At 45.3% G+C, this 13,936-nt stretch overlaps 1 protein-coding gene across 1 annotated transcript in view; it reads right to left on the bottom strand.

Moving 5' to 3' along the window:
• Positions 1-211: 211 nt before the first annotated feature.
• Positions 212-13,936, bottom strand: part of DCBLD2 (discoidin, CUB and LCCL domain containing 2) — a 354,867-nt gene continuing 341,142 nt past the window's right edge. Inside the window, exon 15 of the mRNA XM_085622359.1 lies at positions 212-1,206. Within this exon, the coding sequence (XP_085478485.1) occupies positions 764-1,206 (443 nt within the window). The 3' untranslated portion in view covers positions 212-763. The remainder of the gene's footprint in view (positions 1,207-13,936) is intronic.

Below are 13,936 nucleotides of genomic sequence, written 5' to 3'. Positions count from 1 at the left end.
GAGTTGGTAATGAAATCAACATGCTGAAAGGTGCATGTTATCTTTATAATGAGCACAGAGGCTGCCTTGCTCTTGTGGCCAGGGAGGGGGGTCAGGAGAGAAACAGGGCTGGGTCCCATTGTTATTAAGGCTGATGCTCAGTGTTCAATTCAGTTGACTAATAAAGGGCCATGATCACAGATATTTAACGGTTAGGTGAGGATAATTCGTATTTTCTTTCTTTTTGACAGGAAGGGAAGCAATGCAAGAACGTTGGCATGCTACCTTAGTGACAGTCAAGCCATCCATGATGATTTACGGAACTTGATAGTAGGAATCAAAGGCCTGTTTAAAAAGAAAATGTTGTTTCTTTGATACTTGGTTTGAAAAGCACCTGTAAAAATAACATTACTAAATTATAGTGATCATTTTCTGTTAAATTCTCATTGGTTGCCTTGACGAGCAACACAGGACCGATATACAATTCAAAACTCCTGAAGTTCAAGAAGCCTTTGTGGCAGGACAGATTAGGCAAGATTTCCAAAGGACAAAAGCAAGTGTTGGAACATTCACAAACAATGATAAGAAACCACTTTTCTCCGACTTGAGTTATCACATTTTTCTCCACCCACCTTCATTACAGTGACCCAATGACTTTTGACACTACTATTCAGAAAGAATCCAGCTGCAAAGTGAAAATGCCAGTCCCGTGGGAGAAGAGGGAAAGGTTTGTTCTTTACAACTGGTTCAGACAATGTTCCTGTTCCCACTAAGCGTGCAGGTCCTACGACGACTCTCCCTTCGTCTCTGCTGTTTGTGGCACATTCTGAGGCACCTGATACACCATTTCACTTCCGGGACCTGTTCCCTGCGTCCCTTTAGGAGTGTCATAGAGCGCCTGCGCGGAGGGTGAGCTGTCAGTCCTTGATAAAAGTTTATTGAAGGTGCCCACCGAAGGTAGAGCCTGGTTCCCTGGCGCCTTGAAGGTGGACGTCGATGGCATACATATAGGTCCAGCTGAATGCGCAGACATGTCCACAATGATGGGGGTGGCGTACTCTGGTCCATTGGCAGGCAGTGGTTCCGCATATTCGTGGTAGATTTCATCCTGTGGCGAGTTGTAGGGATCCAGGTCCGCGTAAGCCGGATCCTTTCCATCTGCTGGCTTGAATGTGGACCGCTGATGGAGCGTGCTTACTGCTCCTCCGACGAGAGGTTGGGCATACTCTGTGCAAAAAAATGTAGAAATTTAAATAAGCACGTGTATAAAAATTAAACAGTCAATACATTGTTTAAGCAATTGAGACTACTAAAGTTAGGTACTTTCAGATACATAGACTCTGATGTGGATTTTCACCCATAGTTTGTCTTTGAAAGTAAATCTCCCGGAGGATGAAACTCAGGAATATTTTTTCTGCTATCAAACACTACTTATGTACAACCACTCACTAGTGAATTAAAGCACCGGCCACATATGATTTTCCATAAGGCGCCCAGATACTCCGAGGCGCTCACAGGTCTGAATAGAGAGCGAGGATGGCAAACAACCTGCTGAGACCATTGTATTGATCGGATCCGGCATATCCAATGGCATGGAACACTTCATTGTAAAGGATACTGTCCTCTTTGCGGATTCTTCATCTGTGCAAGATTTACCAGCAAAATGCGAATAGAGGCAGCAATGAAAATATCAGGAAGGAGTCATGGAATAGGATGGCTAATGTATTCATACCAAAAGAGCTTACTATAGGAGTTTTGTTAGGGGAACTCATGAGGCTAATTATGTTTCAAATGTGTCGCTATTCAAAGTCAAAGTCAAAGTCAAAATTTGCTTTATTCGGTTAAAATATTAAAACCATCAAAGCACAGGACAGAAATTCATGATACAGGCAAATGCAATTACAGAAAATAATTAACACAAAAATTAAATACAATACTGTTTGGCGCAATATACAATAAAAGTATGTTTTTCAATTAATTCATTCATTCGATAATAAACATTCTAAAAAATCATGTCTTCTAAAAAGGCTCTGTCCACAACAACATATTAAGAGCAATGCTCATTAGTGGATGACTATATAAGCAGGGCCCTGTTTCTAGCTCTTAAAGCACCCACAATAAAACAAGCAACCCCGAAACAAGTCAAAGGAGAGTCCAACATTTGTAAATAGATCAGTGCAGGCCTCGCTTGCTTAAATTGACAATTCTTCAAGATCGGCAGAATAAATTTTTTGCGCTGAGAAGAGTAAAATTTACAAAAAAATAACATATGCAACAAGTTTTGTTCAGAAATGTTGTCACAAGGACAGGGCCCCAAAGTTCCCTCTTTAAAAAATCCTTTTGGGTAAGCCAAGAGCCAAGGGAGCAAACCATGCTTAAACCTTATTAGCAAAAACATGTGGAAAGGTTTGTTAATGAAGGTTAAATAGGGCTGAATCTCACTCCCTGAACTTAACATAACAAACCTCCTAACTAACGGTTTCCCCAGTTCCTCACCTTCCCTTGACAACATTGCTCTGGACAAAAACTGATGCTTAATGGCCTTAATTTGTTCTTTACTTAAAACACAAGGGCTGGTGAACAAATCCAGACAGCCAAGTGATTTCATATTGTTTTTAATGTAAAGTAGCCACGGGATAGACAGGGCTTTTTCCAAGGACAGACAATCTTCGATAATTTGTTGGTTTAGGTTTGGTGGCTGTTGTGCCCAAACCCTCAACCAACCTAATAGCGGTGCAACAGCTATTTGGTCAGCAACATATCCCATCCCCAAGTCCTCATGAATGTTAAAAATAGGAGCAGAGGGAGGGAGAGACAACAATTTCCGAAAGAAATTATTTTCGACTACTTGAATGCTAGGAGCAGCCTTGTAACCCCAGACCTCGCTTCCATAAAGTGCCATGGGCAAACACTTTGCGCTATAAATTTTTAATAGAGCAGGAAGCAGTTTACACCCTATGCGTTTTGCAAAGCCCAGCAATGCGCCAGTAGCTCTGGCTAAATTGTTCTTTTTCTGAGCGCGTTGTATAACCCAAGATGATCTATCGTCGAATGCAATCCCCAAATAAGGGAAGGACTGAACTTTGGTTAATTCCTGCCCATTACAGAAGAATTTCGCCCTTTTTGCTCTCCCCGAGCCAATCGACAGAGTGGGATTTTTTAAAATTAATTAATAAGTCTAAAGAGACCATAAAATCATAAAAACCATTTAAAAGCGCTGATGTCGCTATTGACACATCCTTAACTCCTAGGACGAGACTACTTTAGATGTCCCCCTCTAGGGCCGGATTCAGGGCACAAGTCCTAAAAAAAAAAAAAAAGAAGTGGGGGGGACTAACCTAGTTAGGCAGTATGCAAGTGACATCACGGCGTGTGACATCATGATGCCTGAAATCACGGCACATGACATTACATATGGCATCATAGTAAGTGGCATCACAAGCCACGACTTTAATATGTACGTGTGATGTAAAGCGCTCGGACAATCCATACAAGAAAAAATAGTGGTACTTCAATTATTTCAACGCCTCCTAAGGGGTAGTAAGCGCTATATAATTACATTTATTTTGTGTAAATACTGGGAGAGAAACAGAGCCTGAGCAGCATGAAAAGCTGCCTCTGTTAAGTATGTGTGAAGTGCTAACCTTTATTTCCGCTCTGCAGCATTTGCTTCTAGGTGTGATGCTCCTGACTGCTCCCAGCCAGGAGACTCGAGCAAAAGGAGGCCTAAGACCCCTCAAATTCGGCCTTTGTCATGGGCCCAGCAGGAGTCTAAAATAAGAGCCCCTCCCCGCATGCACGTTGTTGCTTGTTGCAGATGGAAAGCAGACAAGGTGCATGTGCTGCTGAAAGTGTCCCGGTGTTTGAAAATTATGCAGGACGACTTCAGCACATTTAGTGGGGCCCAACTTCTTGGCAGGGTGGACGGTGTTCACCCTGTGAAAATAGCGGGTGGACGCTGTCCACCCGCGTGTACCTCCAACTCGTGCCCTGACTGGATTACAATATGTGCCCGGGGGAAGGGGGGTGGAGAACAGGTGTTTGCGCCTGCTTTGCATGGCCTGGGGCACTTTGGTATTATAGAAGGGGGAGCAGACGCTTGGGCTTCCCCTTTATTAGTACCAATAGCGCTGGTGCACTTAAAGCGCCAGCGCTACCTTCAGAGGCTGTTCCCTCATTTGCATAGGGGCGTACCTTGTGCAAATGAGGGAATTCCTTTGACACTGCACCCTCGCCATATTACAGGCGCAGAGGCATAGAAGCCCTCAGAAGGCGCACTGATGGTGTGTAATTTAAAAGGTGGCACACTGTCAGTGCACCTCCTGACAGCAGCCCTCTGCACAGGGTAAAGGGGGTCCTATGAACCCCCCCAGACATCCCCTTGCAGGCGGGTGCAGTTACTGACTGCACCCGCCTGCAAGGGCATCTCTTGTCCCCTGTAAAAGTGCAGACGGGTGCCGCCTGCACTGTGAAAACATGGAGTAGCTCTCAAAACGCCTCAGATAGAGAAAAATTCAAAGTGGCTTTGAACCACTACCACCGCAATCTAAAAAATGCGAGGAAAACCCATATCGCAGCCTCTCTCGAACAAGCTGGGAGCTCTCAAAAATGCCTTTATCAGATTCTAAAAACCTTCACCAACCCTTTGGCCTGTGACTCGGCACCTGTCCCATCCCAAACGTTATGCGATAGTATCGCTAGCCATTTCACACAGAATATAGATTCAATCTATAACAAAATCACTTCAACCACTAATCCCCAATTTAAATCACGAATCAATCCCCCACACATCCCACCAGCCACCAACTCATTAGAAAACTTTCCTCTACGTACCATAGAAGACAAAGAAGCTCTCTTAAAAAGCATTAAATCAGGGTCCCCGTTAGACCTGATACCGGCCAAACTAACTACCACCTTGCAGACCCCATTTGTAATATTCTCAATAGCTCTAAGAAGAAAGGAGCTCTCCCTCCTGAATGGAAAGCTGCACAGATACTCCCGATTAAAAAGAATCTCAAAATCTCACCGGAAGACGTTACAAATTATCGACCTATCTCGCTTCTTCCCCTCCACGCTAAAAGTTTAGAAAAACACATCAACACACATCTCTCCAAATTCATTGAATCCACGAACAGCCTAGATTCTTCACAATCTGGTTTTCGCCCAAGATACAGCACTGAGTCCACCTTAGTAGCAGTGACGGACAACATCAGGATGCTGCTGGATAAGGGCCAGGCGGTGCTTTTAGTGCTGCTTGACCTTTCCGCAGCATTCGACACCATATCCAACCAGATTTTTCTCAGAAGACTGGGTGAAATAGGCATTACAGGGAAAGCACTGAAATGGCTAACCAACTTCCTATAAGACAGAACACAGACCATCAACCTAGGCCCATACCACTCCAGAACCACCAAAGTCACCTAAGGAGCACCCCAGGGATCCTGTTTAAGCCCCACTCTGTTCAACGTTTATGTTGCTCCCCTGGCGAGTCTGCTGAGAAAATTGGGCTTTATCCCTATATCATACGCTGATGACACCCAGTTACTCCTTCCACTAGATAAATCAGACCTAAACACCCAAGAACTCTTCTGCGAAGGAATGAAATCAACAGCGGAATGGATGAAAACAAATTTTCTCCAATTGAACGCCACCAAGTCCGAGATAATGCTATTTGGTGATGCCAATGTCAGGTGGTCGCCTAGATGGTGGCCAGAGGAACTAGGCCCCACCCCTTGTCCTAAACTAGTGGTGAAAAATCTTGGGGTCCGACTGGACCAAAAACTTACCCTGAGAGACCATGTCTCGACTACCATCTTAGCATGCTCAGAGTCTTCCCTTTCCTTCCACTATCTTCGAAAAAAACCCTTATTCAAGCATTGACTTTAAGCCGTTTAGACTACTGTAACGCGCTGATCTCAGCCAACGAAAAAGACAAACAGATTACAGGTTGTCAATAACACCGCGGCTCGCTTGGTGACCAATGCCCCCCCAAGAACAGCCTCACTCCCTTTGCTGAAGGAACTGCATTGGGTACCCATACGCAAATGGATTAATTTCAAGGTAAGCTGTATGGCCTACAAAGCAGTATATAGATTAGGTCCTAGTTATCTCAATGACAAATTTGTTAACTATGTGTCCCTTAGACCCCCCTCAGATCAGGCGATAAAGCTCTGATTTTAATTCCACGCTTTAAAAAGTCTCGTCAAGGTGGTAAGGCCTTCTATCACCTTGGCCCACGCCTTTGGAACGACCTCCCCATTTGCCTGCGTCAATGCACTGACTACCTGGCCTTAAGGAAATTGTTGAAGACTTCACTCTTTTAATCCGGTCTCCTTAGTTCTCTTATGCGGTCCTAGCGCTGAGACACCCTTATGGGGTGATTTGTGCGCTTTATAAGTGAAATAAATAAATAAATATCCTATTGATTGCAACCTTGCTAGCCCTCGTGTTTTGCTATTTCAATACTTCATTTTGTAGGAATGTAAATCTTACGCCACCAGTACTTAAAACCAATAAAAATATTTAAAGGAAACTTATTATGGTTAACTGACCACCTGGGATAAATGGACCGGAATGGAGAAAAATGCTGCTGTTTTTGAAGGAAGCTTAATTTAGAACATTGAGGGACTGGTACTAAGCTGGCACAATCAAATAATTGTTTCAAAATAGGACAAACAAATGGGGTGTCAATCAGACAATTACTTCTGAGACGATAATAGGCGTACTACATACAACATGGGGAAGGGAGAGAAGTTCTTGGACCCCAGCAATTTTAATATGCAAAGTATATTGGCCATAGGAAATAAAGCAGTTACATTATTATATTGTTCACTTATTGAATGCACTAAGGGGGATTTAGAGGTCTTAAGGGGTAAACGGTCTGAGGACGTGAACAGATATCCAAGTGTAAAAGGTCAGAACTGTATCTTATTACCCTACGGTTTGTGGAAATGCTAGATTCAAACTATTGTAATTTTGTATATTACATAGGGCATACTTCACCTGAAGAGAGTGGGCAAAATATACTGGGATACAGCTGTATATTGTCCAATACATGGGAAAGGGAAACCAGGCTTCTACCCCATGATTTGCTCATTGCCTATTGTGGCAACATACATCAGTCACATCAGTCATTGAGGAAATAGCTTGGAGACCTCCACCTGACAGTCCAGAGAAGTGTCTGTTGGGCCTCTAATCTAGACTGAAGAAACTGAGTAACAGATTGAGCGATTTAGCAGTGGTGTTAGCCAAACAATGCATACCAAAAACATGGACGCCTGTGGGAGCCCCAGAGATCAAAAGATGGGAAAAGAAAGTGGTTTACTGATCTGAATTGGGGAGAACAATATTGCACATAGAATGCTGCAAAGGAAACCGAGAATACGGCTACACTTGGGAAGTAATGGTACAGGCATCTATTGACAGAAACCACGATGAGCGGTTCTCCCATAAAACTTGCATAAGTTAAGTGATACTGCGACCCACTAGCGTTGACCAATGGCACACCTAGTCATACAATCTGAGAAAACACTCTTGCAAGCAAGGATACTCCAATGTAGAAAATGATCAGACATCTTAATGGTAGACTGGCAGCACACACGACAACAAAATAAAAATGTTACCAGGAAGTTGGCCCAGTGATGAGAAATGCCTACCATGCTCTCGAAGAAAATTATCCTGTGCCTGGATAAGCATGGAGTAACACATAGGAGTTAACAGCATACACCAGACACCAAATAAAGTCAAATTACCATAGACACATACATGTTTGTAAGATGATATCGGTTTAAATAGTTTGAATAGGAAAGAGGAAGCATGCCCAATGTCATTTTATCAGCTGGGATATGAGTAAAGATTTATTGCACTATGTACAAACTGTGAGACAGCAAAGCTACAGATTTCTTGTCCGGAAGTGTCATATATATATGCTGCTACGCCAATGCACTTATATAATTTAATGAAAATAATTTAGAAAATCTGCTTTAAAAAAAAATGCTGACAACTGGAGCATTAGGACTATTAAGGTTGTATTCAAAATTGTTTTTTAATGCGAGAAATATACATTTTATTTGAGCGATGGTTTTGGATTTGCTAAAAGATGCCAAAATGTCGCGTGAGAGATTTGGATTATAAGGATTAATTGATGGTACCTACACCGGATAGATGGGTTTTCTCTAGAATGTTTGGAGCCCGATATATAGAATGAAAAAAGGATAAATTGCCAAAAAATAAAATTTTCTGCTATTATACCATGCTATCCCATGTTAATGTTCCTGTGGCTATAGGACATCTGCTACCCTTTACGTGCCCTGTTCTTTGGCTCATTAGAAACTTGCATCTGCTGCGAGGTGGATGTGTCTTACTCTTTTATATGGGTTTTATTTTCTCCAAGAATCAGTCACAACTGCACACAGAGATACACTTTATCAATCAGGCCCAATGTAATATTCTAACACTGGAGAAGTTCTTTACTGCTCTCCTGCTTTCATTCAGTCTTTCGCTGGACCACTTAGTCTGTACCTTACCACAATGAACTACCCATATTTCCCCGATTAAAGGCAGTAAGGAGGTTTCGTAAGGATGAACAAGTTACTTACATTTGGTTAAGCTTTTTCCGGTGGATACAGTGTCTGCCTGTGGATTCCTCACCTTTTGAATTACCCCATGCGCAGCATTCCACCGAAAAAAATGTCATAGCTCTCCGACGTCGACGAGGACGCCACAATGGAATGGCTCCGCAAACGACTCCGCGCGACATCATCGGAGCCATAAGAAGACCTCGTCGGCATGCTGACGTCAGTTCCACCCATTTTTTCCATGCCTTCGAGGCGAACGGGTGAACCGACAACCTTTCACAAGTATACATGGTTTAAAACATTTCCTCAAGTATACACAGAAGAAAAGAAAAATGTAAAATCACATAATTTTGATTAACAATGAAATACAAGAATTTCATGCCAAAGATCTTTTCAGTATAAGTTGGCAGGCAATCAGTGAGGAATCAAAAGGCAGATACTGTATCCATTAAAAAAAGCATTACCGAAGGTATGCAACTAGTTCTACTGATGGATACATCTGCCTGTAGATTCCTCACCTTTTGAATTGAGTCCCCAAGCAGGTCCTCTCTCGGAGGAGGGTGCCCACCTACTTATACCCAAAAAATCTAGCAGCACAGAACGTGCTACTTGGTCGTCCCTCCTCACCTCTGAGTCCAAGCAGTAATGCTTCGCAAAAGTGTGGAGGGAGGCCCAAATTGCTGCCTTGCAGAGGTCGACAACAGGGACACCTCAAGTCAAAGCCGAAGAAGACAACTTAGCTCTGGTGGAATGAATACTTTCAGGAGGCTCCTTTTGGGTCTAGGCGTAGCAGATCTTGATGCAGAGGATGATCCACCTGGACAGCGTTCGCTTGTGGACAGTCTTGCCCTTCATTTTTCTCACATACCCAATGAAGAGTTGGTTGTCCAGCTTGAAGCCTTTAGACCTGTCCAGGTAGAAGCTGACTGTCCTCTTAGGGTCCAGGCGGTAAAGTCTCTCCTCATTAGAAGGGTGAGGGGGAGGATAGAAAGTGGGTAAAGTGATAGATTGACCTAGGAGGAACGGAGTGACCACCTTAGGCAAGAAAGCCTCTCTGGTCCTAAGAACAATCTTATCCACATGAATTGAGGTAAAAGGAGGCTTAGAACTAAGACTGTAGCTCACTCACCCTCCTGGCAGAAGTAATCACAATCAGAAAAACTGTCTTAAGTGCTAGAAGTCTCACCAGGCAACTATGCAGTGGCTCAAAGGGGGACCCCATCAGGAAAGTAAGAACTAAATTCCAAATCCATTGAGGCATGATAAATGTAGTGGGAGGAAACCGGTTAGTAAGACCCTTAATGATTCTCATGACTATGGGAGACTTAAACAAAGAGGGTTGGTCTGGTAAGCATTGAAAGGCTGTCAAGGCAGACAAGTAGCCTTTAAGTCGCTACTGCACAACCCTGTTGAGCCAAGGAAAGAGCAAAACTCAGAATATCAGATAAATGGGCCTGCAAAAGATCAATTGATCCCTCTCCACAACATTAAACAAACAGAGCCCACCTACCAGAATAAACAGATTTGGTGGAGTGTCTTCTGATCGATAATATAACATTCAACACATCCGGTGGGAGAGAGCGAGAACTCAGGTTGCCTGTTCCATTTCCAGGCATGAAGGTGCAGGCTCTGGAGGTGGGGGTGTAGAACCTACTCTGCGACTGCGAGAGGAGGTCTACACTGACAGTGAGACGGATGAAGTGGAGGGTGCGATGAGAGGTGAAGTAGGTCTGTGTTCCACGCCCTTCTCGGACAATCCGGGGTGATCACTATGACTTGGGCCCGGTCTGGACGAACCTTCCTCAGAACCTGAGGAATCAAGGGTATGGGAGGAATGCGGAAAGAAGCTAAGAGCCCCAATCTAACTGAAACGCATCCCCCAACGCTCCCCATATTGGATACAGGAGACTGCAGAACGACGGACAAGATGATTTGCAATTCCACAAATCGGATGGTCCTGAGCCCAGAACCAGAGTCGCACAGCTTCTCTGCAGAGACAATACGACCCTACTTCTCCCTGTTTGTTGATGTAGCACATCACAGTGGTGTTGTTTGTCAGGACTTGAACTGACTGACAGCAACAATCTTTTCTCTGGGGACCAAAGGCCCTTAACCTCCAGATTCCCAGATGAGCGCCTCCCCCTAGAGTGGAGGCATCGGTTAATACAGTGGCCACCGGAGAAGGAGATTGAAATGGCTTCCCTTGAGACAGGTTGCCTGGAACTCTCCACCATGACAGCTCCGCTGCAAGTGTCTCTGGAGATTCTGACCACCTATCTGAGATCTCCGTTGTGTTGAAACCACTGCCTGTGGATGCAACACTGGAGGGCCCTCATGTGCCAGTGTTCATACTGCAGGAAGCGAACAGAGTGAGCAGGCGCAGAACCCTCAAGACTGGAACAGCTGCTTCATCTTTAAACATTGGAATCATAGCCTAGAGGTCTAGAATCCTCTGAGGAGGCGGGTAAACACAACTCATAGTAGTGTTCAGTACTGCCCCAATAAACAGGTTGTGCTGAGAGGGCACCAGGTGAGATTAGGGTACATTTAATGAAAAAGCCAAGTCGAACAACAGCTGTGTTGTCACTTGCAGATGATGCAGCACCATCTCTGGCGACTTTGCTTTGAGCAGCCAGTCATCCAGATAGGGGAATACAAGAATCCCTGACCTCCTCAGATGCTACCACTGCCATCACCTTTGTGAAGACCCGTGGAGCGGATGTAAGACCTAGCGGACGGACCACAAACTGGTAATGTTGAGATCCCACCGTAAAACGGAGATACTTCTGATGCGACTTCAGGATGGGAATGTGAAAATACGCATCCTGTAAATCGATCAACACCATCCAGTCTTCCTGCTGCAACGCCAAAAGAACCTGAGCCAGGGTCAACATCTTGAACTTCTCCTGCCTGTGGTAAAAATTCAAGATCCTGAAGCCCAGGATCGGTCTTAATCGCCCGTCCTTTTTGGGGATCAGAAAATACCAGGAGTAGCATCCCTGACCCCTTTCCTGCTCCGGACCCAAATCTATTGCAGCAAAGATAGAACCTCCTGTTGCAGGAGCAATGGATGGTCCTCTGAGCACCAGCAAGGGGGAAAAGGAGGGGGAAACTCCTGGAAAAGAAGGGCCTATCCATTTTCTACAAGATCCAAAACCCAGAGATCTGATGTAAAAGATCTGCATTTTTGTAGAAAATGGGACACCCGACCTCCCACACGACCAACATGCTCTAAAATGGGGATCTAGAACTGCTTCCCTGTGGAGCCAGTGGGGGAACAGGAAAGGAGGAGGAGACCTGTTGGCGAGCTGAGCCTCGCAGGTGACCTCTACCTTTCCCTCTGTATGATCTAAACAGTAGGATCGCTTGTGTTGTTCCTGCTAGGCCCGAAATGGAGTAGCCTTTCCAAAGCCCTGAAATCTTCGTTAACCAAAGCCTCTAGGTTGAGCCTGCAGGCCTAGTGATATAGCGATGGCCCTACTGTCCTTAAAGCACTGTAGCGCTGAGTCCGCCTTGGTTCCGAAAAGTCGAGAGCCATCAAAGGGTAAATCCAAAAAGGAAGCTTGAACATCCAGAGAGAAAACAGACCCTCTCAGGCAGGCGTGCCTCCTAGTTACCACTGAGGAACCCATCACTCTAGCAACAGAGTCAGCCGTTTCAAGCCCAGACTGAATAACCCGACGGGCCGCAGCTTGAGCGTCCGACAGTACCTCCGCAAAGTTGCCCTGGGAATCCTCTGGGAGCTAAAGGATCACATCCTTAGCTGAATCCATCAACGCATGGATGTAGCGACCCAGTAGGCACGTTCCATTTGTCGACTTCAAAGCCATACCGACTGATGGAAATACCTTTTTCACAGATTGTCCCATCTTTTTTGAATTCCTATCTCCAGGTGTTAATGGAAAAGAGCCAGAAGATTGTTTAGTCGAGCATGACGCATTAACCACCAAGTCCTCGGGAGATGGGTGTGTAGATAAAAAAGCTGGATCTCCAGGTGCAACTTTGTACCTTCTTGCCACCCATCTGGACACAGCTGGGGCAGACATAGGCTTTTGCGATACTTCTTGTCAAAGTCTCACTAAATTGGAGAAGAGGCTCTGTCACAGATGGAGAGTGAAAGTCAGAATGTTCCATTTAACCTCTGCAGTGGGCAACTGCAAGTCCAGAAGATCAACCGCCTTTCTGATGATTGAGTGTTAAGAAGAGACCTCCTGTGAAGGAAGACTCTTAGGAGAAGAGAGTTCCCACTCTGGCGACATATCATGCCCACTAGCTTCCTGAAGCCCTTCAAACTTGAGCATAGGATTCACAATTTCCCTTTCTTCTGCCTCTTCCTGATGCTCCTGGAATTCTTCTTCCTCCAAAAGCCTCTGAGCCTCCCTTCTTGATCTTATCTTAGGTTTTGACATCAGCTGTGCCAGACATGGCGCAGGCGTCGATGGAAGCCTTTCAGGGAGGGTAGGGGCGCAGCACGACGTAGAGATGGCGCCAGACCAGAGCTCGACGGCACAGGAGAATACTCCATCCTTCCCTCCAGGGATTGTATCGGTGTCAAGAACCTCAGCATCAGGAGAGGCAAACTCAGTCATAGGCATAAATGGCATAGAAGGTGCCTGGGCATAATGTGGTGGTAAGCCCATGTTGAAAGATAGCAGTCCCGTGGGGCCAACAGGCGCACCAGAAGGCTTAGCCGCACTGGCAAACATGCCATACATCGCAGTTAAAAAATACGACGGATCCGTAACTGGAGCTGGAAAGGGTGGGTACGGATCCAGTACCACCTGCTCAGGAACAGCTCAAGGCTGTAAGGTCGGATACAGCTGCAGTGCCAGAGACACCGGGGGCGGAGTGGTTGGAGGCGTCGGAGAGCCCCTCTGAGTCATAGAATGAGCTGGAGTCACCGGAGGTGAGAGGAAGGGGAAACTTCATCCTTCCTGTGATGCCGTAGAGCTGGTGATCCAGACTTCAGCGACTTGTCCTTTGAGGAACGGCGCCTGGAGCCGTGACGCCGCCGCTTCTTATGCTTCCTCGACGACTTCGAGGTGAGCGGAGTCAGCAACTAGGACTTCGATCTTGTCCTTCTCTGACCCCTCTTCTGCTTCTTCGCCCTGGCCATGAACAGTTAAGCTTCCCCCCTCCTTGAGGGCCTTCGAATTTATATGCCGACACAATGAACATCCCTTGACGTTGTGGTCAGACGACAGGCACCAAAGACAATCATCATTGGGGTCCGTGATGGACCAGCCATCGCACTGCTACAATTACAGACGACCTGTAAAAATGTTAAACTACTAAGAAATGGAGAGTCCTAGAAAAACCGTTACGTGTCGATCGTGTGGAAAAAATGGGACTGACGTCAGCACACCAATGAGGTTTTGTTA

The sequence above is a fragment of the Triturus cristatus genome, chromosome 8 (assembly GCF_964204655.1).
Source record: "Triturus cristatus chromosome 8, aTriCri1.1, whole genome shotgun sequence".
In the NCBI taxonomy this organism is placed as follows: Eukaryota; Metazoa; Chordata; class Amphibia; order Caudata; family Salamandridae; genus Triturus; species Triturus cristatus.
Note: the sequence above shows the minus strand (reverse complement) of the source record. Positions and strands in the feature narration are given on the sequence as shown.